Raw genomic sequence first — 18,905 nt, 5'->3', positions numbered from 1 at the left:
AATAACGTTGACAGCAGTTTTTATAGAGACATTCAATCACTGAGGGGAGGTGGAATTACATGAACTATATAATGATATAATGACACAAATGGTAAATTCAGCATTCAGTACATTTCCATTGTATTGTATTACTCACTTAAACAGATTTCTTTCACTCATTCATTCTAATTCATTACTTCCTGTGAAAACCCTTCCAGCAGCTCACAGGATATAATGCCTCCCTTTTATAGGCAGGCTGTTCAAGCTAGGTTTGTTAATGTGCAGAACTCATTTATAGTCATATTTATTTAAATTTATTTTTTTACATCCCGACAGAAATCAATGAATCAATAGCGCTGAATGAAAAGCTTGGCGACTTTCTCGCTAGATTTAGGGGCTTTTGGAGCTTGTATTGATAACTTATTTCATTGGAAAAAGCTAAGCAACACTGCCTGGGTTTTTCGGTTGGATGATTTTAGAAATATTGCTTACTCTTGCTAGTATCTATCTCTCCATTGTCATCTTTAGCTTTAATGTGAAATGTCTGCTGCTAAAAGAACGAAATAACAGCAAAACTGAACAAGTGAATGAGAGCAGCATGTTTCAGTTAATTAAGAGAGACTCAAAGCATGATGGACGTAGTGGTGCGAAAATGCCCATTATATTCCAAAATTAACTAAAAAGGTGAAGAATTAGTTTTACTGTTAATAAAAACTCCATGTGCGCCCGGTGTATAAAGTACCAGGAGAGAGGATGATTCAGAAGTACACAGTTGAAACTCATCTATAATACATCAACAGGTAAACATGGAGGAAGTGGTGAGGTACCATTTATAACAAACACCATCAAAAGCTAATTAAAATGGTAGCATAACAGAAAACAGGGAGCCGTGTCATTAAAAAACTAATATGCTTGTCAAACAGTGAAGAAATTCAGTATGAAGGCAAGTGCCTCAAATGAAACGACAAAATAAAAACGTCTCTCTATATAATAACTACAATAGCATCTTACCTTCACCTTTTGCATATCTACTACTGATGTGGTTTTGGGTCACTCTCACATTAGTAGCTGCATTGTCTCTTGTCTGCAGTCAAAAGTCTTCAGAAGAAAAGAGGGAGCAGACAAATAATTTGGAGGTCGACCTGCTGGGGGATGAGAGTGTTAAAGGATTTTGGGTGGAGGAGCAGATAGTGTGACGAGGACTTTATGGGTGCCAGAGCCGTGTAATGGTCTGTTGTTGTCATCTGAGACGGCACATGTGTCTCTCTGCCATAAAGTATAGTCCTGATCCCTGTTGTTCATAATCATAATAATAACAGTGAGTCATTTGCATTGTTTCCCTGCAGCTCTCACTGTCTCAGCTTGCAGCTACTTCACGCTACCCGACTATCAGCCACTCAAGCTCGGCGTTGCCGTGGCAACAGTCGTTTCCTTCTCTGCTCCATCCGTCCCTGTTGGCGTCGGCCCACCAGCTGTCACATGTCGTAAGATTCCCACCCCCGTATGCTCACACACACACATGGCCTTGTACAGACGCACATACACACACACACGCACACACGCACGCACGCACACGCACACACACATATTTTGTTGAACTCATTTTGCCTTTAGTAGTTTCAGTCATTCAGTTCCAGTAGTTTGTCATGTCTATACAGTAAATTAATGTCTTTTCTTCATCCACCTTTGTGCATTAAGTTTTCCTCGTTCCCATTTGTCATCACAGTCTTTTGGGAGGCTTTTTCCCCCGAGCTGTCTTGACCATTCCACCTTCTTTTACGCTTGAGCACAGTTAAGAAGGACTTTGCTCATATTCTAAATAGACAGCAGTAGCTTTAATGGGTTTTCTCCCATATTTCATGCCTGAAATCCATATAGCTTAAGCAATGAATCATATTGCAGGAATAATCCAGGAACTGTGTATCCGGCTTACAATATAATCAGACATAGAAATGGCTACAAAAAGACACAATTCAATTTGGTTTTGAAAGACTAGCTAGGTCGTGCTGTGGAACGTTAGAACGTATACCTATTTTGTACACATCTACATCACCGCACTGGTAGTCAAAAGAGCACTCATTTTAGAATGTGGGTTTGAATACCCAAAAGTGCATTTTTGATACCATATAATATGACATAATCATCCATATCTGGTGGCAACACACTGCTGCATCAGCTCTTTCTCACAAAGAGATCAATCTGGCACATACATCAAAGGTTGACTTCCATCTATCAACTAATGCCCTTACTACTTAATAATAGATAATATTTCAGCTGCACTATGATTTTATGTTATATTCAGCCTAGAATTACTTGCAGAATTAAGTGTCATAATGTAAAGCAATACAATTATTTGTAGTCATTTTAGAATTAACATGTTGACTCCTACAGTGGGGGCTTTTGTTCTGATTCACAAATTAGTGAACAAAGTACTTATGATTAGAACAAAGTGCTCCGTAAATTAAATGAATTAGTTCAGTTGGTTTGGAGTGAATAAATCTCAGATCCCATTGGCTATCGGTCTGACGGATAATCCTCCGGGGCTATGAGGATATATTTGTTGGGTTTCCGGTGTAGCCAGCCGATATCTGGGCCAAGACTTCCCTTTCCGTGCGCTGCCTATTGTTCACAGTCCGACTAGCAACTTGAGATGTGAGACTGGAGTTGAGAGACAATGTGTACGACTGGATCGCTTCACAAGTAGATAGTTTGCAAGCTTTTTTAAAACCATTGAAAATGCAAACTATGGTCAGATGATAGATGGTAGGTTGTGACATCCCATTTCAGCCAATGTGCTCCGCCTCCTCTGCTCTCCACACAGACGGTTTACCTGCAAAACTACAAACCAAAACCAGTATGCTTCTAGTACCAAAACTGTATCTTTGCCTATGAATGCAGAATATTTGTATAGAGATTAAGGAGTAAATATACTTAGCTACAGAAAATTGCGCCCAAGTCCGGCAAGGCAGGTGAAATAGACTTTGCCGATACCGACACAATCGATTGGGTACATTTGAATAGTTCTATCATGCCAGCTAATATTTCATGTTGTCCGTGGACAAATACAATATAAATATATGTCCAGGAACAGTTGATCAATCTCAAGCGTAAAAACCTTTTTTTGCACAGTTGAGAACATTTTATTAAATTGAGCTGTTTCCATACAGCTCTCCCAATGGAAACACGCAAGTAGAAATTGAGTGGTGATGGTAAATGCTAAAACATCGTGTGACCCGAGCTCAAGCAGAAAACTGACTCAGTAATATCAGTTACAAAGTAACATTTATCTTAAGGTTGCTAACGTTAGCTGCCTTAAACTACCAGACCGACTAAGGCTGTAGCTCCAAAACCCCTCAGTGTATTGAATTGAGCATTGTGTGGTTAATTGTTAATTAATTCCACTTTTCATCCATATACAAATGAATGCAGAGTTTCTTCTTTCAATAGTTACATGAACTCAGTTGCTTATTTCAAACTTTGCGGCTGATACTGCACGATGCTTTGTTGGACATTGAAGAACACCGTCAGCGTCAACGCAGTGGATAAGTATGATGCATTATATCCCTGGCCCGCTGGCTGCCCATTAATTATCAGTTAGGATTCTCTGAAAGAGTTTTTGTGGCATTCTTTGTGCACGTACTGAGTCATTCAATCAGCTCTCAGAATTTACTGTTCGAGGCTCCATTTGTCCTTGTCCGTAACCCCGACAGCCTAAAAAAGCAGTTACTCATATGTCATCCCACAGCGTAGGCTTGATAGCAGCAGGTTACGGTGCGGTATAAAGCCATTACTTTGAGCCTTTTAAACATGATAAGGGTGCTCCACCAAGCCTTTGCGTCCTCTAAGGTTATTATACCGCAGGCTGATGGGTCACATGATGATGATGTGTTTGTTGCTGCATGACTTTGGTCGAGGTTATTACCAGCATGCTTGATGGAAATCCCATCAATGCACAGCCGTGCAGGACTGAACCATGCACACGTATCAGAGACCAGAAAAACAACAACTCTTGGCTGGAAAATGACACCATTAGCGCTCCTTAGATAATTATCAGTGCTAATACCCCCTCCAGCTGTGTGTGTGTGTGTGTGTCACTGACAAGAAGAAGGGTTTAATGTTTGCCACAAAACATTTAGAATCATTGAATTGATCCACAGGCATTAACGGTCCTTTTTCTTTTCCTAAAAAGCTGATATTGTGAAGGAGAAAGAAAGAAAAATTACAATCTACACAAAAGAACGTCACTAACCGAATTGACGATTACAAATACAAGAACGCCTCAAAGTTGAAATGGTTGCTTTTACATTAATTAAAATGAGAAATTGTTAAAATTCTCATTCTCATAGCAATAAGGGACACACATATTTATCTTCACACACACAAAAAAAGAAATGTCCTTGAAAGAAAAAGCTCCTTTCAAACCCAAGTAAACATTCATTATTGCTACAAAGATGTTAATGTTTTTTCTAAAGAATAATACAAATATGAATTGTGTCTTACTGTCAACAAAACCCAAAACCAACAATTGATTCATCCCACTAATAAGTTTTCTCTTTGCATCCAAAATAATATTTCTGTTATTCTCGCTATTGGCATTATGGACAGAGCAACTGAGTGGTCATCCACACGAGGCGGGTGGGGTTGGAGGCAAATGGGTCAAACCAGCACAGGACTTTTACCCAGCAGACCGCTGTTAGAGTCCTGTTAGTGAGTGAGTTATGAGTCAGGGTATCTTTAATCACGCTCTTTACTTAACCCAAACTAAGTGGTTTTGTTGCTTTAAACCTGAATTTCCTATGAAGACTGCAGTCTATTTTAAAAAGACACTTTGTATTTAATGAGTGGATATTGACACGCCAGTCACTGACGCTTGAGGGGGTACATAGAGTGTCATAGTTTGAAGCTCAGTGTCACGGACCAGGCTGCATTATTTGACGCATCGGTTTGACAATGTGTTGATGAAACCTAGCGTTGCGCTGGGTGACGCTTTCCTTCGTTGCCATGAGACATGGGCACTGCAGTTTATTTTGAGTCAACTCCACGTACACCGTCCTGCTGCCATGAGTACTCACTGTTAACAATAGTCACCAACACGTACACTATTTATCCTGTTTTAAGAATGATTTGTAAAAACTACAGGGCCCAGCTCTTTTACAAATAGTATTTTCTTTTACATTAAACTAGGCATTTCTGACTCACTTTTTAATTCACCAAGAACTAATGAGCTTGGGCCCACAGGCAGAGACGGAAATAGAAGAAAAGTACTGAGAGATGGATTAACACTGTTGGTTTTTGTGTTTTTTGTACATTGCTAACAACAATATAAAGAATCCAAATGGCAGATCACTGTGCCATTTGTATTCTTTCATATAAGACTGAGTTGCATACCTTTTTATATGTTTTGTTCTTTAGATTGCAATATCTGAGCTGACTCATCGCTTTACAATCCATCCCACATATTCCCTCCTTCCATAGCCAGAGAAATTGCATTGGCACACCATACCACTTTCTCTCAGCGATGCCTTGTCCTCACGTCAAGTTTATTTATAGAGCGTTTTTAACAAATAGGTGTGTCATAGAGGTCTTTGCAGAACACAAGGACCACAAATGGAGATACAATCCAGTGTTCTAAAACAGCAGCAATGAAACACAAAAGCACCTCGCAGAGAGATGCATCGCAGCATTCAAACCAACATATTGTAATTAATGATTGCATAATTGGAAAGGCAGCTTGTGGGGAATGATTGATAAGACAAAGTCACACCTTCTGCCTCTGACGTGCCACACATGTCAAAAGTGAACTAAAATCCAGAAACGTTGCCTCCTGCAGCTTTAAACACTGACTCACATCGTGATAATTGCGATGCTGCTGCAATGATAAGTGGACCACTAAGAGGAAGCAGGTTTGTACATTGATGGAATTGGCTATTTGATGCAGGCATGCGTTGCTGGATTTCACAAGGACGTAGAGCAGATATATGACCTCTGTGTATTGAAGAGGTGTAACGCTGCTGTAAGCGTGGGGAGCAGTATCAGGCCATATCCAGGATCAATTCATGACAACTCCCCCATTAGCTCTGCTGCATGTTATTTCCGTGCATCCAGCTGCCTATTAGTCTTTTTTTGGATTCCTTTCTGCCCATGAGTGTACTACAGTGCAGTTGTTCCATGTTGTTGTGCTTGGCTGTAGACACTATCTGTTATGTGCAGCTCGACAGGACAGGACCCAAACGCCGTCAACGATGGAAAAGCAACTTTTATTGCTAAACAGGATTCCAAAACAGGATTCCAAAAAAACCAGGATACAAAACATGCACACAAGATCTTCCACGATCTAGACAAGACGAACCGACAAAGGGGAATGACATGAACAGGACTTAAATACAGAGGGCTGGTGCAGGTGATTGGACACAGGAGGAAACAATCAGGAACAGGGCAGACAATCACAGGGACAGGAAGTGAAGAGAAACAGAGGACACGAGAGACAAGGACTTCAAAATAAGACAGGAAACACGAAACAACACTACAGATCCTGACATAACCCCCCCCTCAAGGGGCGGATTCCAGACGACCCAACACAGTCCCCCAGGGTGGGTGGAGGGGAGCCGGAGGCGGGACCAAAAGCCTGGCAGAAGAAGTCCGGGGGACGGGCCGGAGGACGACCACCAGGAGGACTGACCTGCTCCGGAGGACGGGCAGGAGGACGGCCACCAGGAGGACTGACCTGCTCCGGGGGATGGGCAGAAGGGCGACCACCAGGCGGACGGAAGGGCTCTGGGGGACGGGCTGAAGGACGGCCACCAGGCGGACGGAAGGGCTCCGGGGGACGGGCAGAAGGAGGACAGGCAGAAGGGCGACCACCAGGCGGACGGAAGGGCTCCGGGGGACGGGCAGGAGGATGGCCACCAGGCACATAGACCTGCTCCGGGGAACGGGCAGAAGGGCGACCACCAGGCGGACGGGCTGAAGGACTGCCACCGGGCAGATAGACCTGCTCCGGGGGACGGGCAGAAGGGCGACCACCAGGTGAACAGACGGGCTCCGGGGGAACCCCAGGAACAGAAGCCGGAAGCGGCCATGGTGGCGACCGAACACAGGGAGCCTGAGTCGGCCGGGGCGGCGACGTGACCCGGGGAACCGGGGTCTGCCGGGGCGGCGACGTGACCCGGGGAACCGGGGGCGGCGACAGGACAAGGGGAGCCGGGGACGGCCGGGGCGGCGACGGGACACAAGGAGCCGGGATCGGCCGGGGCGCCGACGGGACACGGGGAGCTGGAGTCGGCCGGGGCGACGACGGGACAGCAGGAGCCGGGGTCGGCCGGGGCGCCGACGGGACACGAGGAGCTGGGATCGGCCGAGACGCCGACGGGACACGAGGAGCTGGGGTCGGCCGGGGCGCCGACGGAACACAGGGAGCTGGGGTCGGCCGGGGCGCCGACAGGACACGAGGAGCTGGGGTCGGCCGGGGCGCCGACGGGACACGAGGAGCTGGGGTCGGCCGGGGCGCCGACGGGACACGAGGAGCTGGGGTCGGCCGGGGCGCCGACGGAACACAGGGAGCTGGGGTCGGCTGGGCCGCCGACGGGACACGAGGAGCTGGGATCGGCGGGGACTGCGGCCGAAGCAGGACCCTGTCTAACGCCTGGAGGGACTCCATCATGTCCCGGAAAGCGTCCTGGGACAAGGCAAAGGAAGCAAGGGCCGGCCGGAAGTCCAATAGGTCCCAGGAAGTTGGGGTTGGCCGGAACACGGAGGCGGCAACAGGAACAGGCGAGGGCTGCAGCACGGAGGCGACTGCGGGAACCGGAGTAGTCTGCGGCACAGAGGCGGCAGCCGGAACCCTCCACCGACGCGGTCCGGAGGTTTGCACCCCCCACTCCGGGGCTGGGCCTGGGTGACCTCTGCCCCTGGGGCTACGAGGCCCCCCATAAGCCAAACGGGTCCCGTTGAAGGGGTCTGGTGCCGAGACCCTATGGGGGTTGTAGTTCCCCTTCTGGAGGCTACGAGGGCCCCCATAGGCCAAGCGGGTCCCTTCGAATGGGTTTGGTGCCGAGACCCTATGGGGGTTGTAGTTCCCCTTCTGGAGGCTACGAGGGCCCCCATAGGCCAAGCGGGTCCCTTCGAAGGGGTTGTAGGCTGGGTCCATTCTTGGTCGGTTCGTTCTGTTATGTGCAGCTCGACAGGACAGGACCCAAACGCCGTCAACGATGGAAAAGCAACTTTTATTGCTAAACAGGATTCCAAAACAGGATTCCAAAAAAACCAGGATACAAAACATGCACACAAGATCTTCCACGATCTAGACAAGACGAACCGACAAAGGGGAATGACATGAACAGGACTTAAATACAGAGGGCTGGTGCAGGTGATTGGACACAGGAGGAAACAATCAGGAACAGGGCAGACAATCACAGGGACAGGAAGTGAAGAGAAACAGAGGACACGAGAGACAAGGACTTCAAAATAAGACAGGAAACACGAAACAACACTACAGATCCTGACACTATCTCATGAGCTTATCTGGCATTTTTGATTAGATTTGAACCATGAAATCGTAAAAAAAAAAAAAAAAATTGTTGTTGCCATTTTTTAAATCACCTGCTGTATCTGTATCGAACCCACTTTGGTACAGGCCTGCTCGGGTGTCAGCAACATTGCCCACCTGGAGATGGACCTTCAGCGGGAAGGGGATGCGTCGCAGGACGAAGGAGACCAACTGCAGGAGCTGCCCTTCACCCCCGTCCATGCCCCTGTCATCACACTGGGGATGAATATGCCCAGGTGAGCCTCCTCTGTTGTCTTCTTCAGGCATGGTTGAGTTAAGACTTTTGACTCAATAAAAAGCCTCTATGTTGTTTGAAGCTGTCATGAACAAATACAATTGGGTTTAAAAGCCAGTTGAAAATATCCCAAAGTATCTCGACGTGTGTACAACCTCAACACATGTGATATCATTTTAACAGTGGTAGTTGCATGGTAAGAGTCAACAAGTAAACAAATAGAAAGCCAAACATTAAACGTTGGCTTTTGTTTGATCTTATTACGCACAACAGCCTTCGTATCACATTCTGGACCCGATTTTCCTTTTTCATGTTAAGGTTAGTTATTCATCAGGTGAACTAAATCCGATATGGGGACCATTCTGCTCTTTGAAACCTCAAAGCTATCCCTGATCCTGTATGAAAAGTGAGCACAATCCCTCTTCATGTATGTTGGAGGTCATCAGCCGTTTGACATGACTGGCGATAAATAGGCCAGCTGTTAATTTGTGAAACGGTAAGCACTGGCCAGTTAACCGATAGATGCGTATGATGTGTCGCCTTAACAAAAAAACACTGGATTGGAATTGTTCAACGCGTTGGTCTAGTTCATTCCAGATATATGAAACTATGATTCGGCTCTTTTAAATAAATACACAAGGAACACTTTTTTTCCCCTGTTGTTGTATTTTCTATGATCAAGTTCTCACTGCAGTGTTCTTGTGGCTAACTTCTAAACTGGCAGCACGATATTAGTCTTATTCACAGGGGACGTTATTGAATGAAGCCATTTTCAACATGCTACAGTTTCATGTGGTCCGAGTATCTCTGAGTGAACACCAGTACAGTCCTTCATTAAACAATAGTTCACCACCTTGCTATCTACAGAGGGATATCGATCGGCTCTCTAATTAACAGCCAGTATGGCGCCGTTGACAGCGAGCCGGAGAACGCAGCTCACAGCCAATCCCCAAAAAAATCGTTTTGTCAGCCTTTACATCCCACTTTGGGTAATGGTCTCAGCAATGTTTGTTTGTTTGTGTGGAAATTCATTGTTCAACCCAGCGTTAAGGAAGAGGTTTCGACTTTGATTTGGTGTTCCAGAATGCAATGCAATGAGCTCGCACAGTTGACGGCTAATTTGGAGAGGATATCTTCAAGCAGCCAGGTCTGTGGAGGTGGGACACCGAATGAGAAAAAGTGCACTCTGCAAATAATGGGCACTGTAACTCAGAAACAAGGCCTGGCATTCGCACAGAGTGACTGTAAATAAGCAGCTGGCATCAACACAGTTTCCCAACCCCAGAGTTTGGATCCAGACACGATACTGTTCAGTTCACTGGGCTGAAGCATCTCTGCCGCTTCACCCGGAGCCAAAACATCCTTTTGACTGTTCGGGGGGGGGGAATGACCCACTTCTTTAAGAAGAACAATGTAGTCTTAAGAAGTTTAATTGAAGCTGCCGTGCATATCTGATTGAAATAATAAAAAAAAGAATGATGGCTTGAACATTTATCCACTCGGGTTAATTTAAGATATGACTTTGAAAGCATGAAATTGAAACAGCCGCAGAGGAAAACCCAATCGGCAGTCTTCTTCACTGTTGTTGCCTTAATTAGTTTGATCAAGGCGTCGTTCTGTCTCAAAATGTGAAGCCGTGGACTGGACCCCGGACCGCTGTGATGAGCCCAAACATTATCGCTCATTTCCCTGCGCTTGCACTTTAGCCGGCCATCTGTGCACCGTGTTTATCATACCCGGAGTGTTGGGTGTCGCCGCTGGAAGTATAAGTTATGAATGTTACCATAGTTGCGGAAAAAACAGGTGGCCACTATGATTAGAGATAACTGCCAATTATGTTCAAAAACCCTGAGGGGGGGGACTCTGGCACCCGGCCTCTCTCCCCTGTCAGCGTCCTCGTGGTGCCGCTGCTTGACGGATATTGCCGACAACCTCATGCTGTCTGATCGTTGTTTCAATGCATTTTGTGAAGTCAGGCAGGCATATTCAAATTCAGGTTCAAGTTTTCTACCAAAAAGAGGTAAACATCTGGAGTCACAAAAAGGTAAACATCTGGAGTGAAAATGGAACGGATCCCAGCTGAAATGATAAAAACAGCCCAGCATTATTCAGATCCCAAAAAGAAAGCTTGTTTACAATCCGCAAATCACCCGAGTGAGACCGGTGCATCGCGGGGTAAACACATTGTCTCCTGCTGAAGTCTCCTTGGCTCGGCGAATGATCGAAGTGCGCTCGCGATCCCGGGGCCTTCCACTAATTTAACCCATCTCCCATCAGTTCCTGCTCCGTCAGCTCCAGAAGCTCGCTGGCCCACCTCTACTCCGCTGGCTTCCCCGACATCGCGGACAGTGCTGGGCAGGCGGCGGAAGTCCTGGACCCCACAGAGCCCGTGCCCTTTGACCCCCAGCGCGAAGAGAGCGGCCCTCTTCAGGGCGACTTGCTGGTGTTCCAGTTCCTGGCGTTTACCAGGTGAGGCCCGCAGTGTTACTACTGACTACTTTCATAGAGATCAGTATAGATTTGGTCCACGATAGATTAGGTGTGATTTTATACTTTAAAATATTACCGTGAATACAAAAATGTATCTTTCAGAAATGTCAGTAGTGTCGTTATTGCAGTCATTGATTTGCATCTCTCTGAGCCACCGGCCGTTTCACTGTCTAGAAGAGTAGATGCTTACTTTATGCGTGGCGACACCCCGTCTGCCTTGAGATGTCTTTTTTGTATTGAACTGCAGCATCAATGCACTTAAACCATGCAGGCATGAAGTCCTGCCAGCCACCCTCCACACACATGTCAAGTACATATCCTTACACAGCAGCGCGCTGACATACGCTTTCAGAGGAAGAAACATAAACACATTTCCCGTCAGCGCGGGTTGAATTGCGCCCGTCAGCGGCCCATCACAGAAACCCTGGAGCCAGTGTCCCCTCTGTCAGGGGCTGACAGTGATGGGGGAGGGGGCTTCTGAAGGAGGGGGACAAAACACACCGCTCCTTGTATCCTTCTATCTTGTCATCAGCCCCGTCGGACGCCTGATACATTTTGTGTAGACAGGCAGGCAACATAGATGTTGTCCAATACCAGTGATGTAATGAAAAAAGATGGGTGGGTGACTGTGGGTCAGTGGTTAGCAAGTCCGTCTTTCAATCAGGGGGTTGGCGGTTCAATCCCTGCCCTAGTCGATGTGTCCTTGAGCACTTAACCCTGAATTGCTCCCTGTAGCTGTGTCTACAGTGTGTGAATGTAACATGATTGTAAGTCGCTTTGGATAAAAGCATCAGCTAAATGTAATGTAATGTCATTTTATTCTTAAAGTGTTCTTTCATTTTGTCCTCCTCAACCATCTGGCAACACTTGGAAATAATCTGGCTAGGCTTCTCATGTCTAAGCAGCGACAGGCATCGTTTGTCTTTTTCGAACAAAAGTCAACGTTACTTTGTTGTTATGACTCGTTCTGTCAATCAGTTTTGTTCAGCTGCTGTTATGGTAACATGTAAGGGTTTTGTTTTTTCTGCCTAAATTGCTGCCACTTAAGAACATGGCAAAATATAGAAATTAATCAATAAATACAAGTAAAGAGGAACTTAAACGGGTGGCCAGTAAAAGTATAATTGTGGTTTGGAGACACTGTGACATCACTCAAAAGAGCAGACAGTTTAACCTCCCATAATGCTTCCTTCAGCACTGCATCATCCTGTTTACTCATTACAGGCCGGCAATCCAAGTACATCCTTTCTGCGGGCAAAAAGGATGTTTGGTTGTGAAAACTAGTTATATTGTAAGATTACAACAGCAAATATGTAAAGCCCTTGGGTACGTTAAAACACCATCATATTATCAGCTGGAGACAGACAGACAAAGCAGATTGTTTTATATCTGAAAGTACGGATTTATACTTTAATTAGTTTGTTGTGAATGTAGCAAAGCTTATTGGATTCTTCCGGGTTTTTTTTCTTCAAGGCCACCTGAAGGCAATCTGAAGTGCAACCTGAAACCACAGACTTGAACATGCATCTCTGTAGCTCCCCGTGGAGCCGGTCGAGGGTCGCCTCATAATTATGACAAACCGGTATGGCGGTGCTTAGCAAGCGGGGAGCCTCTGCATAGGTGGTGTAATTTTCTAGCTCTCCCCCGGGCGCCATAATTATCAATATTGTCTGTTTACAGAATTAATATTAATGCCGGCTCCTCTGTGAAGATGGAGCACGGCGGCTTCTTTAACAGCGGAATTCCACCGCGAGTGATTGACTGGGAGTTCACACACCGTGTCCCTCCGCCTCGATGTTTCCGGCTCTGACGGCCCTTCCGTGGACGTGGGGGTGCTCGCAGCACTCCCTGCTTGTTTACTAGCGCCTTTTTTTCCTTTTCACCTCATTATTGAATACCAGATGACTGATTGCTAATCTGCTCATCATACAGAAACAGAGAGGGGCTCATCCTGAAAACCGCTCATTATTTAATATGCCCGTCGCTAAATCGAGTGCTTGCAGGCTCATCGGGACTTTTTGCGGGCCATCAGCAGTTTCAAGTTTGTGTTTAGCTCTGTGTGTGTCTGTGTGTGTGTGAAATCACACTCAGAGGGTGGTGTTTGTCTGACAAAGGAATACACAACACCAGGAGGTTCTGTTAGTCAGAAATACTTGTTGTCTCTCCATAGGAGTCCTAGTAAACACGCACTACATACAATGATTCCCTTTGTGTTCACAGAATACAACCACGTTTCTACACTTTTGTTTTACTCAAACACACGAGGCTTCCTGTCTTTCACAGATCTAATAATTAGTTTTCATGCTGCTTTCAAGCTATCCACTTATAATGAATCAGAAATATAAGGCTGAGTTTGTACCCACTCAATAAGCTTTCTAGTTTAGAGCCAATTTTTTTTACCACCTGAAGTTCTAATACTCATTTTTATTATTGGCTTTTTACTTTTAAGTAGCTGTAAAGCTGAGTTATCGGCTCCAGGAGGACGTGCAGGACATGCATATTTGATTTTTTTTTTTGTGGAAATTGTCCAAGGTAAATCAAAAGCTGAAACGTGATTTACCCTTCCAGGTTTTTAATGACATTTTTAAACATCAATTTTCAAATATGCATACCACTCTACTCGCCATATAGATTTCGTAATAAAAGTATCACAGTTGGTTTTAAATTGAGCTTATTCAGGGTCGTAAATCTATCACCTGTTAATTCTTTAGCATGCAGCATTGCTGTACTTTCAAATATTGCAGCACGAGCGATCACTTTTTTGTCTGTTTGTCTCCTGCCAGAACACCAGCGGCAGGCGTTGGCCCCGATTGGCCTGAAAACATCCACTTCACCTTCCAGTTCTATCGCTTTCCACCAGTCACATCGCAGCAGCTCAAACTTCTGGCCAGTGACAAGGTTCAACAGAAAGCTTGTGTTCCACTTCCCTGTGTCCTGGCCTCCATCAACAGAGACGGCACTGTCAACTCTGGTAAGGATCCACTGCTGCAAAAACAAAACGATAATAATACTGCTCACTTCCTCACTCAAATGGAATTGGGCCCTCTGCGTCTCCCCAGTAAATATTTATGAAGAATGAAACCATCCTGGTACTCTGGTCCCCACGGTGCGGATGCTTTTTGAGCATCTTAAAGAGTGGACGTAGGTTTTTGAATTCAACTTTATTTCTTCTCATACACTGCTGGCAGCCATTGGCTTCCATTTGTATGAGCATGGCATAAAAGTCAAAACTAATTAACTGATTTATCACAGTGAACAGTTGGAGTTATGTTATTAATGCACGGTGAAAATGTTTGAGTATGTGAAGCAAATGACATTCATGCCGTTTGGTGCGTTCATGTCAATATTGGAAGGTGGGAAAATACACTCATCTTTGTAAAAATGTTATGCATGCTATTGAAGACACTTGTAAATCCCTGCCATTGATAACAAAAAGTATTGTAGTCGTATATATCTGTTACAGATTCAGGATATTCTTATTCTTATTATTATCTTCCAGATTAACATCGTACAGATTTGTGGCCACAAACGGATGATCTCGTTCCATGACGCTCCGTGATGTTTCCTCTGATGCTGAGGCACTTGTCTTTTAATCAGCCGGACGGCGCTTGATTGCTGTCAGGTCTATTCATGTAGCAACTAATGAAATGGAAGAGATATTACAGCTTTTGATAGAGCGTGATATCGAGCACACAAACAATCCCCCTCCTCCTTCCTACGCCTACCCATATTTTGCGTTCCCCAGACGCACACTCCAGGCTAGCTCAGTCAATATTGCTCCGTCTGTCTCTGCATCGTCTATATCATCCAGCGTGCTCTTCCACAGAGCCCTCCTACACTCAGACAGATCCTTCTATATATTCCAAAGAGCCCTTCCACCTATTTGCTCACCACTGCTGAACTGGATTAAGCACTCCAGTTATCATGTAACAGTTTTATTCACAGCTTCTCTTATTGTTTCATCAGATCCTTGTTTCCTGAGGTATTTATAGCTGACTCATCGGTCTTAAGCGACTTTACTTGCTGAACCACAACAAAAAGTAAAAGACTGAGCAAGTACACATGCACTTTCTGGAAAGAAATTGTAACTAAAATATGGAAATTATGCTGTTCCATTAAATCAGCCTTTTTTTAAATTACTATCAGAGTTTGTGAACATTGGTAAATAATCAAAATTTGACACACAAATTTCACAAATATCAAAGCAGAAAATATGATAAACAAAACACCCGGGACTACAATTGTGTTTAAACATCTCATCGCATGAAAAACAACAATATGATATAAATAGTAAGACTACCTGTAGGTTTGGAAGAAAAAAAGCACTCCGACTTCCTATCACAAGTGAGACTGTGGCATGTCATGGATAAACTTTTCAGAGGTGCTGTCACAAGAACAAAACAAGGAACAAACACACTGCACCTCTTTGTTGTTGTTTCCTGTCTATGGTCTCATTTCACTTGACTTCAGTCGGGTCACAAAGGGATGCTAATTTAGATTTTCTTTAAATGATAGCTAAACCCCTGATGATAAACCCCTTTATCAACAATCAACCGCTAACTGACCAGATCAGGGCCTTGCATGCAGGAGGGTGGTTGAACGAGATAGAAAATAGTTTTTTTTAATGATAAATGAATGCTCTGAATGCCGTATATTGGTTCCTTCTGTGTGGAGTTGCACGTTCTCCCCGTGGCAGCGTGGGTTCCCTCTGGGTCCTCCGGCTTCCTCCCACCCTTCCTCCCGTAGCTCTGCATTGTGCTTGTTATAGTGCCAATTTGCAAAAGTTAGCATGCTGAGATGTTAAACTAAGATGGTGAACATTGTAAACATTATACCTGCTGAACATCAAGGTTAGCATTGTCAGCGTGAGCATGGTGGGATGCTGGCGTTAGCATTTAGCTCAAAGTGTAGCTTTGCGCAAGCACATGAGCCGCCAGCATGAACTAAGGAGCACTCGGTGACTCCACGATCGCTGTATGTTTCTGCAATTCAATATAACCAAACAATTCATAACTACTTTCACCTTATTTATAGCCCCTTTGTAAAGACATTACTCTTGCAGTTACAATGACGCATCAACTACATTTTATAGATACTGATTAAGGGAAATAAATTGTATTCCCGTTCCGATAAAAATGTTTATAGTCTTTTGTCATCTTTTACTCCCTAATTGGACAAATGGATGTTAATGTAAAAATATTGAACACACTCTTTATTGCGTTCACTATACATTATCTGTAAAGCTATGAGTGATCCAAGTATTGTACAAGATCAATGATCCACTGACTGCTCCCTCGTCATTCAGTGTGAGCGTTTGAAAGTAGTGTGTTTGGTTGTGTGTCTGTGTGTGTGTGTGTGTGAGAGAGAGAGACACACAACTGTTGAGAGAGAATATGGAATATGTCTGAGCTTCAAAGCTGTTGCAGTTATTCAGCGTTGGGATTCTGTAGGGTGGAAGTTCCTCAGAAGGCCATTCGATTCCTTAACCCTGTTTTGGACAATCTTTTCGTGTCATATTCCATTCACCAATTAGCTCTCCCAGCTATCAAGTTGATTTCATAATTTCATCAAGTAAAAATACTGCCTTTTTTGTTGTTGTTGCCTGAATCAAAATGTGGCTGCAAAAGAGAAATATCCCAGACAGGAAATGATCTCTCGACACAGGAAGAAAAAACTTGAGTGCAAAATAAAAAAGTTAGTTTGTGCACTTGCGTGGTAAATTGGTTCAGCTACAATTGGTTCGTTTTCCAATTTCCTAATCATGCACATTTGCCGACTGCTGCTTTGTGGGGGCAAACAAGTTGCAGATTATTCATATTTCTTTCCCACTACATACAAACCAGTATGGCTCTCGCAGTCGTTTTGATACATAGGCCAGGAGCCAATCAGCTCCTTCACTCCATAACTCCCTCTTTCCCACTGCGCCACTAAACAGACTGAGTGAGGAAGTGAGACGCAGTTTCCTGCTGTTTACCTCATTCAAGTTAGCTCACGCAGAGATTTAAGTGCTCTGCCTCCACCAATGATTTCGCTAAGACACTAGGTGCACATCATTTGTACAATTATGTGCGAGCAATGACAATGGTTGGACTGTAGGTACTACCAGTTCAAATAATTCACCAGTGAGAAAGGGAATATGCAATTATCTCCTTTTAGAAATAATATTTGTGGGTTTTTTTTAGCGGCCACAAAAATATATGATTTTATTTTAAAGGTAATAGTGGGACACACTGGAAGTTCTCAGTAGGCAATTGCAACAGCAGTTCAATATTTGACCAGTTTTATTTTTTTGTATTATTTGCAATTAATGGGAGTAATCCCACATGTGCTACCCACACAGCTGTTTTCATTTGCCTCCTGATTAGAGCTCGTCTCAGGGTCGCGTGGGCGTGTCCAGACTTTACACTTGTTGGGTTTAGCTCGGTTCAAACCATACCGGGCGCTCCAGTTGTTCTTTATGATAACTGGAATCATAAAGCCTTGGGATGAGTACACATTTCCCCCCTTTTTTCAAAAATCAAGCAAATAAATGTATTCGATTCAGATACCAACCTCTCCTTGGTTTGCATCAGCATTACTTGCAGTAGCGTTGCCTCCAAAAAATTCCCGTTGCAACTTTTCCGTTCTTTTGAATAGAGGGAGTTTAATAACCTCTGCAAACTCCCGACACGCCGCAGCTCCACTCAACCTCATCACCCGTGTGAGTCCACAGGGCCTCGGTACAGTTCAGTCTCCTCTACGTCATTTCAAATTGGAGAAACTTTACATAGTGAATGAAGCGTGTCCCCGTTTGTTGAAAATGGTGACACACTCGCAGAATGTTCTTTTTTTGTCTTGCATGCAGAGTTAATCCTTGAAGAATTGGAGTAAATGCAGGCCATGTTTCACAACGGCAAAACAATGCACCATACACCAAACATCTGTTTACAAACTGTCACACAACTCGTGCAGTCTCATTTATCCAGTCGTGTGCTCAGTACTTTCTGGAGTGATGAGACCTGGATTATCCTTCACGAGTTGCGTGAGAGTTTGTGAAAGGATGTTTTGATATTATAGCTCTGCGGCATTTACTTCAATTTATCACTGATTTATTCCTTTTTTTTGATTCTCCGTTCACCGCGTAGGCATGTGTGAAAAACAAAGTTGTATACATGAATTCAAGGTAACACATGTTTAGACATTGATAAACAAATGGTTTTTTTTTAAAGTGTGAAGTATTCCTTTCATTGTAATGTTTCCGACCATTACAACCATTCCCTTATGGCTCTTGTAAATCCCATCTCCGCTGGGTGTTCACGCCTCCTTTTCAGAGGTAAATAACCTCAATTAATCCAGCAGAAAACGTAATCTTCCTCTGTAAAGAAATCTCCTATTATTTGTGCGATCTTACCTAAAATGCATATGCAATTGACCAATCGGAGCAATCGTAATCTCACAGGGTTCTGGTTTTATGAAACGGTGGTTAGCTGATGTATTTCGCTAGCAGTGAATGAGGTAAAACGTCAAACTATACGACTGGGCTTTACATCGCTGTTTAGAAGTAACAAGGCAAGGTGCGTCATATCTCTGATATCGCAGCGGGAAACTTAAATGTGCTTTAAAAATATATATATTTGACCTATTGGTAGATGTGACCTTAGTCTACCGTGATGGTCT

The 18,905-nt window shown here is 44.3% G+C and overlaps 1 protein-coding gene across 6 annotated transcripts in view; it reads left to right on the top strand.

Moving 5' to 3' along the window:
* The window catches only part of nphp4 (nephronophthisis 4), a 138,280-nt gene that overhangs the window by 82,767 nt on the left and 36,608 nt on the right, over positions 1-18,905 (top strand). For 5 of the 6 annotated variants that reach the window (XM_034537649.1, XM_034537647.1, XM_034537653.1 and 2 more), the window contains 4 exons: positions 1,326-1,463; positions 8,612-8,760; positions 11,037-11,228; positions 14,033-14,220. In XM_034537649.1, coding sequence (XP_034393540.1) covers positions 1,326-1,463; positions 8,612-8,760; positions 11,037-11,228; positions 14,033-14,220 — 667 coding nt within the window. The remainder of the gene's footprint in view (positions 1-1,325; positions 1,464-8,611; positions 8,761-11,036; positions 11,229-14,032; positions 14,221-18,905) is intronic. The other variant, XM_034537648.1, reaches the window with a different exon arrangement.

This window comes from Cyclopterus lumpus, chromosome 7 (assembly GCF_009769545.1).
Source record: "Cyclopterus lumpus isolate fCycLum1 chromosome 7, fCycLum1.pri, whole genome shotgun sequence".
Lineage (NCBI taxonomy): Eukaryota > Metazoa > Chordata > Actinopteri > Perciformes > Cyclopteridae > Cyclopterus > Cyclopterus lumpus.
The sequence above is the reverse complement of the archived record's forward strand: the minus strand, read 5'-3'. Positions and strand labels throughout refer to the sequence as shown.